Source organism: Daldinia childiae (assembly GCF_008694065.1).
Source record: "Daldinia childiae strain JS-1345 chromosome Unknown Scaffold15, whole genome shotgun sequence".
NCBI lineage: Eukaryota > Fungi > Ascomycota > Sordariomycetes > Xylariales > Hypoxylaceae > Daldinia > Daldinia childiae.
In genome coordinates this window covers 97,666-111,412 of record NW_022984656.1, presented here as the reverse complement: position 1 = coordinate 111,412, position 13,747 = coordinate 97,666, and the positions used below count along the sequence as shown (strand labels likewise).

General features: G+C 46.0%; 4 protein-coding genes across 4 annotated transcripts; 2 read left to right on the top strand and 2 right to left on the bottom strand.

The window, feature by feature from the left end:
• Positions 1–1,853: 1,853 nt before the first annotated feature.
• GL218_08958 (putative oxidoreductase YusZ) lies at positions 1,854–2,810 on the top strand (the record flags this gene model as incomplete). The annotated part of the gene is made up of 2 exons (XM_033585775.1): positions 1,854–2,349; positions 2,416–2,810. 2 exons carry the CDS (start codon positions 1,854–1,856, stop codon positions 2,808–2,810), a joined length of 891 nt encoding a protein of 296 aa, XP_033440007.1.
• Positions 2,811–4,822: 2,012 nt separating this feature from the next.
• GL218_08957 (Adhesion and hyphal regulator 1) lies at positions 4,823–7,177 on the bottom strand (the record flags this gene model as incomplete). Its single annotated transcript, XM_033585774.1, has 3 exons — positions 4,823–5,465; positions 5,549–6,899; positions 6,964–7,177. The coding sequence occupies 3 exons, from the start codon at positions 7,175–7,177 to the stop codon at positions 4,823–4,825; spliced, it is 2,208 nt and encodes a 735-aa protein (XP_033440082.1).
• A 3,480-nt stretch (positions 7,178–10,657) lies between these two features.
• On the top strand, positions 10,658–12,178 carry GL218_08956 (ASTRA-associated protein 1; the record flags this gene model as incomplete). Its single annotated transcript, XM_033585773.1, has 3 exons — positions 10,658–10,881; positions 10,985–11,219; positions 11,294–12,178. The coding sequence occupies 3 exons, from the start codon at positions 10,658–10,660 to the stop codon at positions 12,176–12,178; spliced, it is 1,344 nt and encodes a 447-aa protein (XP_033440081.1).
• A 226-nt stretch (positions 12,179–12,404) lies between these two features.
• GL218_08955 (uncharacterized protein) lies at positions 12,405–13,428 on the bottom strand (the record flags this gene model as incomplete). The annotated part of the gene is made up of 2 exons (XM_033585772.1): positions 12,405–13,350; positions 13,412–13,428. 2 exons carry the CDS (start codon positions 13,426–13,428, stop codon positions 12,405–12,407), a joined length of 963 nt encoding a protein of 320 aa, XP_033440084.1.
• Positions 13,429–13,747: the final 319 nt, after the last annotated feature.

Genomic DNA, 13,747 nt, shown 5'->3' with positions numbered 1-13,747 from the left:
CACAGCCACGCTGTGAGACGTGTGATATCTTCCTCTATGCCCGAGAAGGTGCGTCTTCCTACATACCAGGTTTTTATACCGAGTTTACAGCTGGGGTTGGCTTCCTTCGTTTGTGGTGAGACGGGTTCTGCCGATCGCTTCCATTCCCATCTTTCAGCTTTGCGAGGCAACGAGTAGGATTCGTGCTAGTACGTGTCACAACATAGAACTCCATACGTTGTTATCTTACTAAGGCTATACTGCCATATGTAGTTACAATTTGCAACTTGTAATAGAGTTGTATGTAACTAGGTTGACTGTGTAGGACATGGAAAGGTTAGAAACCTACTATTGATTATTCAGTATAACTATTTAGATATATCTAAACGAAGTTTTCGTATTTGATTTTAAATAGGTTTAATATTTATTCAAGTCAATTTCCGAGTTCAAATAAATAACTTACAACTTATATCGGTGTTGCCGGTGACTTGGGCCTTGTTTCGAATCCATTTACTTAGGTGTTCCCTCAAGCCCCAGATATCTTTCGGTTTAAGCTTGTTCGAGCATAGCACTGACGTCCTCCTTCACATACTACGCGTAAAGATCAACGTAAACCACTCGTATGACGCGGATCGCTGATAGCCTCTAGGAAGATATGCTTGTTTATGATTCTCATGATTTTCTACCTCCTGAGGTGTAAGTGGACTGGTCATAAAGGTCGTTAAATATAATTGGTTAGAGCTATTTATATAATTCCTCAAAGTGTGTATACTTTACTCATCATTCCTATTAAAGAATCGTCGTACGTATTTTGACACATTTCTGGAAATATATGTTATTAAGTAAAAGAACCTCTGGCATAAATCCATTGCGACTGGCCTATAGATCCAAACCACCGTTGATTTAGAGTTATAATTGCTAACCCCGTATAACTCCTATTCCGCAAAGATCCATTTTTTTCTTGTCCCACTCGCTGTGTGGCCTATCATCACTTCATATCACATGAGCCCATGCTCAATCTGCTGCCGATAGGTCAGGCTTGCACCAACGGATGTCACCGTTTCATATTTTCCCTCATAGAACAGCCGAGCTTTTGGGAATATTCGGGTAATGCATGCTTCAGTGGGGGTACTCTAATATTAGGCAGGAGAGAAATAAGTTCCGGAGTTGACTCCTTTGGTGGTACCACTAGTTGTAGTAAGCAGGACTTATGTAAATGCTGGGCATGGAGGTTATCGCCATCGGACATACCCTGAGGTATTGTTGACTACGAAAGCCTAAAGGAATTGAAGTCTCATGTTCTCTAATGCAAATGCGGTTCCTTTCCGGGGCTTATGAGTAAGCTTACATTACATTACCACTTATGCAAATTACCATGTTGAGGCTCTGATGCAGAACTTGGGCTACGTGATGTCACTTTGATACATAGTATTGATTCATGCGGAGGCTCATGTAGATGTGAACAAATATCATTGCTTCTAAGATATATATTCACCTAAGCCACTTTAACTAATAGCACCTAATCGCATTTATAACTAATTACATGGCGTTGGTGTAAGGAACGATACTAAGCGGTGTTGGATTTGAATAATTGGATATGGGGAATAAATCGTAGACCTTAACCCGGTGGTATTACCAGGGAGATAGCTCATCACTTACCGAACACATCGCAACAATTTCCCCGTTATCACCGGGTTTACATATTGCTGTAGTACGGGTTAAGAATAATCGGCCGTAACTTGGGATCTATAAAGTAAAGAGTTCATCTCTCCTTCCAGTTTGCATATTCAGCATCTCCTCTTGATTATCAAACGTCTTCTCTTCTCTATTTATAAACCATTCTGTTTCAAATTGTTCAATATCAGGTAACAACCATGGCCTTCAAGTTCAATAAGCCCAAGGAGAAGTTGACCTGGTTCATCACGGGATGCTCTTCCGGATTTGGTCTCTCTCTTACGCGTATAGTCCTAGATAAAGGTCACACCGTCATTGCCACTTCACGAAACCCTTCACGCACACCCGAGCTCGTGGCCGAGGTTGAGAGCAAAGGGGGTAGATGGCTAAAGTTGGACGTAAACGACCACAACAGCCCGGAAGTCATCGAGGAGCTTGAGAAGTCGGGAGTAGAGATCGATGTTCTGGTGAACAATGCTGGTTATTCGATACTAACGCCCGTCGAGCTCGCGACCGAAGATGAGATCCGTGGCCAGATGGAGTCCATGTACTTCGGTCCCTTACGCCTAATCCGAGCCGTCGTTCCCCATCTGCGCAAGAGGCGGTATGGTGTTATTGTGAACATTAGCAGCGGAGCCTCGCTTGAAGGTAGAGATACAATGGGCCCCTATGCTGGAGCTAAAGCTGGTCTTGATGGTATGTGGCTTCCTAATTGCTTATCCCCTAATGTACTCGAATATTAATGTGTCTACTCATCCTTAGGCGTAACTAGAGTCCTTGCACAAGAGGTTGCACCGTACAACATTCGAACTCTGACAGTCGTCCCGGGCGCGTTCAACACTAACATAGCCAACGTCACTACCCCTGGCAAGAACCCGTTTCCGGACGATTATAGGGGCTCTGTTTCCGACTTCATGTTGCAAATTCTCTCGGGTGCGGATCTGCCTGGCATACAATTTTCCTTGGGCGACAAAGACAAAGGAATGAAGGCTGTTTACGAGGTAGTAGTTGGAGAGGGCATTGGTGTTGGACGCGAATCTGAGCCGTTGCTCCTTCTAGGCTCTGATATGACGGCTCGAGCAAAGGCTGTGCAGCAGTACTTGGGACACGCTTTGGAGACGTTCAAAGACGTAACTAACTACGTCGATGTTGTCTGAGATCTAGTCTGTTGTTAGAACATATATGTAGTTGATATTTCTTGGTCGAAGTAGGGGGTGTGAAGCGGTATATACCTGATATCCAGTACCTCGCGGGCTACATGTATATGAGATAGAAGGTTATTAATGCCGAACTTTTACTTTCACAAACACAAGTAACTTAGGTCATTAATAGTAGGCAAAGCGCGAAGTTACTGTTCCTAATTATCTTCGTGTTAATTGGATATAATATGACTGACTTGTGAGTATTTGATAGCAAACGACATTATGAAAAGGCAGACTTTTAAAATAAATCGATGTTTTAGTACCCAGTTCCTAAAAATAACTAATCTCAAACTGATTTACCAGTTGTCCCTCAGCACATAGGCAGCCACTTGCACAAGATCACTAGAATAATACCGGTGCCTAGCCATGCAGCATATAATTGTAAAAAACAGGATACTTAGCATCAAACAATGATTCTAAGGGCCCGGTGGTGTAGCGGCAGCACGTTCCCATCGTAACGCGCTTCCGAGCAACGAACTTGGATGAGATGTCGAGGTTGGGAATGGCGTGGGTTCAAATCCCACCCGGGCTAATATTTTTTTCTCATTTCTTAAACACTCACCTTAATGTACCTCAAAGGCAGAAGGGTACGTGTTAATATTGAACGTTTTACCCCTATGTATCTACCTAGGTACAATAGGTGACGTAAGACATTGGTGAAGAGGATTTATAACTTCGCGAGTAACGAATATTAAGAGAGATAAAGACTTACAGTACGGTCTTTTATGTTGAAGGTTTCTCCTAATCTAAATGCAATTATAATTTTCTATTCTGCGGATAAATCTCAGGCGGGATATCCCTTTCAAGTACCAGTCTTGCGGGAATAGCGTGCAAATTCCTTCGAATGTTTTACTTACAATTGTCTTAGTCCACCGCCTCCTTTACATGTCGATCTTCAGGTCTATATTATAACGAATTTATAATATATAATAAAAGGCTGCCCCGAGCCTATCAGTTGTGTTGGAGAGAGTAAATTTCTACGCTATCGTTACTAAGGAAACTTCCATGCTGCTGTCTGGACTAGCATATAACTCCAACTCTTCTACGGGAGGTATTCATGCATATGCCAGGCGGCTAAATCACCTCTAACTTGCATAGACACACCAGTATTTTTCACTTCTCTACGCATAGGTTTTAGACTCGCAGTTGGAGTCTTAATCTCATGCATACAGCTTTGGGTGCCTTTAAGTTCTCCCTTGCTTGGCTTGCAAAGGTTCGTTTAGTTACTCAATATGCGTGTGCTGGAATATAGGTAGTAGTGGGTTGGTGCCAAGATTGTCCAGATCACACGTCCCTTGTTGCTGGAGTACAGGCAAACAAGCTGATTTTTCCCTCAGAGAACTAGGTAGGTATACTTCCTAATAGTAGAAGCTACATGAGAGCACCATCCCCTTGTTCTCCGTAGCATCGCTCTCTACTTCACATTACTTGGTTAACAAACGGGCTCGAGTGATGGGCCATGGTTAAACATAATATCGGGGCCGTTATTAAAAATATAATGCTTCTTAACTATTGGTTTGAACGTGGACCGTCCTATTTGACAGGTCTTATTGTTTCTCTGTTGTGCTTTTATGTCGGTGAGAGTATCATTGGAGAATGCATTTCGCTCAGACTTTTTTCATGCCTTGGACCCGTCCATGCCCCAGTCCTCCCAAAGTAACCATTGCTGATGCCAAGCTTCCGACCCGACCCGATTTGCTCTGACCCTTTCTGCATACATATAGCTCCTCCCAAACCCCGTGTATCGGTGCGGTGAAGTTCGTGCTCCACCCAGCGAGGAGCTGTTATAGCAGAGAGGGGTGAACAATATAAGAGAGAGAAAAGAAAAAAACCGCATGTCGCCCTTTGGAGGTATCAATGATTTTCCTAATATCCGAACCCGGTAATAAATTGTTGCCCTTTTTTACCTATCATTATGTATGTACAATTATGTCGACATATACCCTTCTTAAATCGTCTATCACGTTTTAGAGGAGGCCCTGTGAACTATAAGCGTTCGACCGACTGGGTGGTTCATACCAATTTTGGTAAGGATGGTTTGGGAGACTGAAATCGGCAAAGCTCAATGGATTGACATGTATCGGCCGCGGCGCTGCTAACTGTTGAGATCCTGGCTGCGGAACAGTGGGCATCATTTGATGCTGTGAAGGTGTAGTAGTAGTTAGGCTGGCATGGATGGACTCCATCCGCCGGTAGTGTTCTTCTAGGCCCATCGCCGCCTTATTGCCACTGCCAGCTCGAGGTAAGAACTGCGCTACGAGTCCCTTCTGTCCCATCTTTTCCCAGCCCCAAGTCTTTTTGAGGCCCTGGATGACACCTGAAAGCTTCCAGCCTGTTTCGTGATCGATTTTCTCTAAGATTGCTACTACTTCCTGCTGTTCGGCGAGGTCGGTCAAGATCTCGGCGACAATAGCTAAGGAACGAATCGAAACGCTAGCAACCCCGCGGTCTTTGGTGTGCGCTACGATACCACAGACTTGATGAGCATGATGTTGCTGGACTCTACGCGCTTCCTCGGAGTTTTTAGGAAGAATTGGGTTTATCTGCGCAAGCAAGCATTGTGCTGTATGGTAATAAAGCCTGCCAACAATAGCGGCACGTTTTATGAGCCTAGAAAGTTGTTAGCCACTTCACTCCAAGCTTATGCCGACAATGACGAGTGTGGCCGGTATCTAAGAATAGGATTGACATACCAGACGTTAGGAAACAACGAATTATTTGCACCAGTTTGCTGAGAAGGATATAAGTATCCGAACGGGTGCATAGGACGAGGGCACGAGTTGTTCCAGTCATCGCACATGTTCTTGAGCCGCTGCCACTCTGCGTACCTGGCCTGTAGCCGAACTTGTTCGTCGTGAGGGCTGGGCTCTTGAAATTTGGGGATGCTGGCACGGAAGTTGGCGATCTTGGCTACGATATAGAAGATTCGGTGCACCCAAACCTCTTCGTTTCCGGTGTCCTTCTCCGTGTTGAAGTCCATATCGAGACCCCATTTTTCTGGTTCCCATGCCGTCTGCCAGTTGAATGCTAGACATGAGAGAAGCTCCATGCCCACGTTTAACCAAAAGCACGCTGCCCCCAGACCCTTACTTTTAGCATTCCAACCGCATTCACGAATGAGAGCCCGCGCACCCGCAATGTGGCTCATCCGCTTGGTCGGCTTATCGCTCATGATTTCGTACACATTGAGCACTACGGCGGTAGTTGCACACTCGGCAGTGTCACGCTCGGGATTCTGTAAGCTGCGCAGGAGTTGGGTCGTCGCTGTATCGTAATAGAAGAGTGCCTTATCATCGCCATATTGCTGTGTCAGAGTTAGGTGCTTCACTCCGCATGCGAGGAGTGCATTGAGCAGCATGGGGCACTTGAGCGCATGATAAGGGATTTGGCGCGAGAAGTGCTTTTCCTTGTCAAGACTATCCATCCAAATACCCACTTCAGAGACGAATACCTGCATAAACCGCAACTCTTCGGGCGAGTTGAGATACTCTCGTTCCCCCGACTTTTCGCTTGAGGGAGTCATAATGCCTACATCAGCATCCGGTTCTACATTGCTGTCTCCCGAGCCTCCTCTAAAGGTCGACGGTGGCCCAACGCCAGTGAATCCTGCCACTGAGGCTGCTGTCGAGACGTCATCGCTTCGGTACCCGTTGTGTGATGCAGAGCGGTTGCTTTCAATTTTGGAAGAGCTGAAAGGATCGGAAATTATGCTGCTATACCCGGCTGAGCGCCCGTGGCCTGGAGGTGCCATGAAAGAAGCATCACTGCTCTTCCGCGAACGCAAATGGTTGCTAGTTACAAGATCCAGATGTGTCTGGCTGCGATCACTATAATAGTTATGCGGCGGAGACACTACAGTCGTAGATCTACTCTCTACCTTAACTTGAGGATCTAGGCTTTCAACTGCGCCTGGCTGAAGTTGAGATGTTGGTTTAAAGTTAGATTCTCGCGGAGGGGAGGGGGGTCGACTGTCAAGATTGGCATATCTTCCTAATCCTCCTTTATATTCCGAAGCAATAAGGCGCGACTCGTCTTGAAAATGAACTATACTCGGTATTAGCCTTCTACGAAACCCCTCCAGAACCCCCATAATGAAACGTGAACATACCTGCCCATTCTTCTGTTGTAGGGATATAAGGTGGTTCTTTGCAAGTCATATCAATGAAGTTGAGCCGCACGCCTCGTTTACACTCCCTATTGCTTTTCCGGCAATTTAGGCAATCTGGCGTACCTTCGTCACACTTTAGGTGTCTTTCTCTACATGTTAGGCAGCCCGTCCTCACCCTCCTGCTCTTGGCAGGTATCACATCGGAAGATGTCATATTGGAAACCTTGCCGGGTTTATCTGATATATTCTTCGAGCTGGGTGGATCAAGAATGGAGAGCCTTCGGCGCTTCGAAGGGGGGAGATAAAACTGGTCGCTTGAAAAGCCGCCACTAACGGTACACGGCGGCGAGAACTGCTCGGCATAGTGGTGCATCAATGGCGCTTCTGCGCCGGCTGGGTAGCCCACTACGAGGGTATTCAACGAAGCGACGTCGTATGCCGCCAGGACTACGGTGGACGAAGCCCTCGAATACACGAGGCTGTCTGAACGGGGGTCGAGTGAATGGAAATACTAAGATTAAAACGAGGTTCTCCGGCTTGCGGTGAACTTTTGAACGACAGCGAAGCAAGTAGTTGAATGCTATTTTCGCGGCTATCAAGCCAGTTTTCACGTTGTTGTTTCCGGTAATTCCGTAGACAAAAAGCTACCTGGTTGAAAGGCTGTTGAGCAAATATTTTTTGAAGCTGGGACTCAATGGTGGGGAAAGTAAAGATATTCGTCTGAACCAGGTGAGAAGGCTCGGTATGGCGCGCTGCATGCGGGTAGCCGTCTATCTCATGGACGGGCTCAGGTACAGGATCTTAGGAGATGCACCAGGTGTCTCGGATTCTGATCGAGACAAGACCAGCTGATTGGAAGCTTCCGGTTAGGCGAATCTGTGGTGCACCGTTGTAGAATGGTGCGTGGTGCTAAGTTATGATTGGGACCAGGATCTCGGATCTTTCCCGTATTCTTATCTCTATTCTTCTCTTTTACCGAGAAGTCTAGAGTTAGGTTAGATTAATATCTAGAGGGAGGTGAGGTAGAGTTAAAGAGGCCCAAGAGAAAACATATCCATATAGACGGAGTTAAGATCCAATTACGGGACGATGGTTTGTAAGTTGAAACGAGTAAGTGAGGTACCTAAGGAAAGATAGGCTGATACAAAGCTGTTGCTTGTTCTCTAGGTACTTACACGTAACAGTGTGACAGATCTAGGAGGGGGAAACGCAATGACAAAAAGGAGCACAGCCTCCGTTCAAGATGGTTTCTGGCTTGAGTGCTGGTATAGATGGGTACCTGGGTCTAGGTACTTAGTAGGATGACGACAATGACCTTTGAATAAACAATCAGAGCCTAGCTCTCAATATGGGCTATTCTTAGCGTAGTTACCGGAAGAGAGAAGACGAGACAACTTAAATTAGACAGCGGCTTGATATTAGAGCGTGACCATCTACCACTTGTATTTTGGCCGGTTTACAGTCCGCAGCCTGCTAGTAGTGGCTGCGAGGGCTCTGCTATATTTTCTAGAATCAACAGGGACCGGGAATTCGGTCTCGTGCAAAAAGGCTTTGGGGCTGATCGGTGGTCGACTACCAATTGAGCATACAGGGGTAGCTTTGGTGTGAGATTCTCTTTAATGCCAAACACCCCCCTGGTCGTATTTCTTGCCTTTCACATCGTTAGTGGCCGCCGTAGCTAGACGTAGATCGGACTGGGGGGTTTAGTTAACCAACCATGTTGGTCAGGGCTGGCCTCCCACGACTCATGCCCTTTTTGGGTGCTGAGCAGGACCCCACCGCCCTAGATATGGTAGCATCCCGCACTCCGTAACAAGTATCTTTTGTTAGAGAAGTGCTTCGGCTTCAGTTGCTTCCAGGAGGAAATTGGACGTACCGAGATTCCGGGGAGCTCCAGCGGATATCTTTTTAGATATCGTCTGAACAGGGAATATCCGTTTGGATACATGGTAAGCTGCAACACATAGGCAAAAGTTGCAAAGCGTACGTAGACGTGGGATGACTGGGTGCCAATGTACCGGACCCTGCCAAGCTTTCAAACAGGGGGCTAAATACTGATATCATACCGGTTATGGATTTATAGGTATGCTCTAAACATATGAATCTTTAAGTTAACCATTAAAAATATGGCTAACATGCTTATATAACTTGCTAAAGGCAGCACGACAGGCTAAAAGTCTACTTGACCTGGATATTATGTCGGTACGTAGAAGTAAAATATGAGATTGTAAAGGTGGCTGTGAGTGTAGAGGCACCTATAGCCCGTACCCACAGTTGTTTCGCTGATGTTTGATTGGGATAGTTTTCCGTTTCAACTAACAGTGTGATCGAATCTGGGCGAGTCTCGGCAGCGAAACGAACCCCCCTGCCATCCGCCCTGTGTAAATAATACCGTAATAAGGCAACGCTGATCGAGTACCCCCTCACCAGCCCTGTAGCGTTAATAGCAAGCCAGAGCTATGTCATGAGCCTTATATTTAGTGATTTATGTGCGTGACACGGTGATGGTACGGTATGAGTCCGTAGCTGACTCGCTAATTGCAAGCCACCAAATGTCCTTGTTTAAGCAAATCCGAGAAAAGAGCCGACTTGGACTTCCAGCGGCCAGCCTGCAGGGCGTAATGCAACGTAGGCAATATCATATGATCTTGTGAGAAGGTGAAGATACGTCTAACGCGTCTCTCCGGTATGCAGGCAAGGAGAGAAATACCTGGAAATACCTGGATATTGGCAAGTGCCTTGACAAGTGCTCTGCCATATGCGCGCTGCGGGTAACTGCTTGCATCTATCATGCTGTCATTGGGCATTTCTGTGTCACGAGCTACATCGTCGTATTCTTCTAGGAACGATGATAATTTGCGGGCTTACCGGAGAAATGTGTAGTCCATTGAGCGGAGAAACAGCTGACCGAACTAGTCGTAACTCGTATTATAATGCCTCTCGCAGTACCTAGCTTATATTGAGGGAGTTTTACGAGAGACATTGAACTTACGCGACTGCTCGACAGTCTGTAAACAGTAACGTTCATTTGCTGTAGACTAATAAGTAGTTGCACCAGATGAAAGGTATAGTAATAGTAGTAAAGTGAATGCTACGCTCTACTACATTCTTTATATCTACGGCAGATAGCCGCGTGAAGATTGGATGAATTTATCGGGAAGTAGAGGTTGTAAGTTGCTTGGGTAAAAAGGATGATAAGTTTCCCTAATGTTCTGAACTTACACGCGGTTTAGCGTCAGGTACACAATACTACATGTACATAAGCATTACTACCCAAGCTATATTGAGTTATACCATATCTACCCCACAGCCCCATAAACTAAGGTTTACTATCTTCGATAAGGTACTGACATTACCTATACAGCGCCCGATGCTGCTGAAGCATGGCAAGTTTTAACGAATACCTTTTTTTTTTTTGCTAATATGCGGCTCGGTTGGCAAAGTTACAATATTTACCTATTAATAGCTCGAATTTACTTACTTCATACAACTACTAACTAGGTATATACACATCCTCATTCTTGTACTGAAGAATATCTATTGTTTACACCTAAGTCGTGATGGTATGCTGAATTGTCGACCATGACTAAAATAGTTCTCCAGGCAGCCTCCTATTCGTCGCATTGGGTGGTGGTGAATAAAGGAAATAGGCCTCCCATATCAAACATATCGAGGACCAGCATATCTTAAAATCATGTCTCAGCATCAGCCTGCACAGCCTAAGTCAGTCCTTCGAGGACATCGTACTCAAGTGCATGTCACTACCTTCGTTAGGAGCAACCAAAGACTAGCATCTGGAGATGCGGATGGATTCGTGGTACTCTGGGATCTTACCATCATGCGTCCCCGGGCTGTCTGGCGCGCTCACACAAACGCCATCCTCGGCATATCCGACTGGGGAGACGACAAGATAATCACGTAGGTCTAGTCTCATGTCACAGCATATACTTCTCCTATATCTATCTCCTATATAAACCTGATTTCGCAATGAGCTGCCACGTGGCTGAGAAGCATCTCTCAGACATGGCAGAGACAACCGCTTGGCAATATGGAAACTTGGGCTCCAAGATGAGACTACCATGAGCACCGCTCTGCCGCTCGACGAATCCGTACCTGAGAGACCACAACCGTGGATACTGCATATACTCCATGTGAATACTATGAACTTTTGTTCTTTTACGTCTTGCCCTACAGCACCAAATCTCACCCACGACGAGCTCTTCATTGCTGTGCCTAATACGCTTGAGACTGAAGCTGTAAGTCTACTATCATTTGTTCCCCTACCCTTTCTAGAATATTTTCTAGTGTTTCTGCTCACCATTTAGTGTAGGTTGATATTTTCCAACTTCCAAGTCAGAATCGGTTGCATACCGTTAATATAGGGGGTAATACGGAGAAGAAAGGCATGGTTATGTGTCTATGCCTATTTTGGCATCAAGGGTATCTAACTCTCGTCGTTGCCTATGAATCCGGCCTTGCAGTAGTCGCGCGACTTGGAAAAGGTGGAACGTGGGACATATTATACAGAGCACAGGTGCATAGTCAACCGGTGCTCTCACTTGATTTAGATCCCCTCAAAGGTTATTTCTTGACTTCTAGTGCCGATGCTATTATCGCAAAGCACCCGGTTCCTACCGCAACTTTCCCTATCCGGGAATCACAACATCCGGAGAAGACAGCTGATAAGAATGCCGAAGCCTCGGGTTCATCGCTACTATCAGCTGCACTTTCGTCAGAGCCGAAGCCCGAAATACCCCCGAGACAGGAGAAGCTGGCTATTGAAAATAAGCCCCTGAAGACTATCAATACTAAACACTCGGGACAGCAAAGCTTGCGCATCCGATCTGACGGCAAGATTTTTGCGACCGCAGGATGGGATTCAAAAGTCCGTGTCTATTCGGCCAAGACCATGTCTGAATTGGCAGTGCTGAAGTGGCACGACGTTGGTTGTTACGCAGTTGCTTTTGCAACGTTGGATAACGGTCAAAAATCAGGCTCCCCGAAGCGAGACGTTAGCAATGTTGAATTTAGTAAAGGATCCCAAGCTGAAGTGGTTGCTCCTAGTACTTCAGATAGCCAAAAGCTTACCAGGATGGTCGCGTCTAAGCTGGGCCAACTCAGCGTCAAGGATCGACGGATTAAGATGGCGAAAGAGGCCCATTGGTTGGCAGCTGGTAGCAAGGACGGGAAGATTAGTTTATGGGATATTTATTGAGAGTCAAATCTACTCTCTAACAGATATTTACGACGTTGAAAGCGACTATTTGTTTTTCATATCCGCACTATAACGTAAGTAAGTAATTTCGTAGTTAGTTATTGCTGTGTGGACTAAGCAATAACTTAGGTTCAACGATGACGGTATATTCGTTCCTATCGTTATAGTGTATTAGATCGTTGATCTTAATACGTATTTTATAGTTTATACGTCCGCCTTCTAATGCTTATTCTGTCGCAGTTTTGGCGTCCTGGGCAACCAGTTCGTCCTTGGTATCCTCTTTCATAGCCGTATCCAGTTCTGCCTCAGCAGGTGGGACTACTATTCCATATTTGTCATATGGAAAGTTGGTTAGGTCGCTATAGTAGTCGGCCCATCCGTCACCAATTTCTCCTAATTGGTGCACATCAACATCGCCTGCCTCACCCATACGTCCAGCTAGGATCTCTGGTTCTCGGCCTGCGTATTCCTTCTTCAGCATTGGATGAGGGCACCATACTACCCTCATACCCGCTCGTCTTCCGGCCTCAACTCCTGGGACGCTGTCTTCAAAAACGAGACATTCTTCAGGTGTAATTGGTTTTTCTCCATCCTCGAGACTATCGTTGATAGTTTTTAGTGCAAGGAGGTAGATATCCGGGAGGGGTTTTCCGCGGCCGGGCTGAATGCGTTTGTCGTCGCCTAGCACCCTTCGATGGGATTCGAATACGGAAAATAATTCGGTCCACTTGGAAGTTTTGACGGTGAAATTAGACGTAGTGCTGCTAGTCGCCAATGCAATGTGGACTCTTTGCTGCTTTTTTCCACCGCTCTCTCCTTTACTCCCATTTCTGACACCTTCTTGGTCCTTTATATCCCACCAACGTGTTCTCCCTAGGTCCCCAAGCAGCTTTTCTACACCTGGTAAAGGCTTTGCGGTTGGGAAGTGTTGCTGCTGTAAAGAAGTAAGCTGAGCGAGGTAGTCGGACTCTTCGACGGGCAGCTGGGCCCATTCGTGAAAGAGGGCATTTGCTTCAGGACCCGGTCGGCCTTGCAATCTAGCCTTGATAGACCAGGGTAGCGTACTTTTGCCGTACTTTTCGAGGATGAGGTTTATGCAGAGCGTATAGAGATCTTCTGTATCAAGAAGCAGACCGTCCATGTCGAAGAGGCAAGCTCTTATGGGCGGGAAGCTTTAGAGGATAGCTGTTAGTCTTTACTGTCGTAACTATTTGCGAATAGGGGTTGACTTGCTCTATGCGAGGCGCCATCGAGTTCGATTATGAATATTAAGCCAATGTTATTATATGTGATCCTTTTAACGTGTAGTACCCGAATCTCTTATGGAGATTCTTGACTTTAAATGTAAAGTTTGATCTCAATGGTCTAAATCCCGACTATATGCGAATATTGTACCTAACCCCGCCTAGAACATTTTAGATAGGAGGTACCTATTCAACTCTTCTAATTGAGTTTATGGCGGGGCAGTCTGCGGGGTAACTCTCCGACCGCGCAAAACAGGGCTGAGAGGCACCGCCCGGAGCCGTAGGTTTCTTCAGGGGTAACATAAGGTTCTTATACGTACATGTA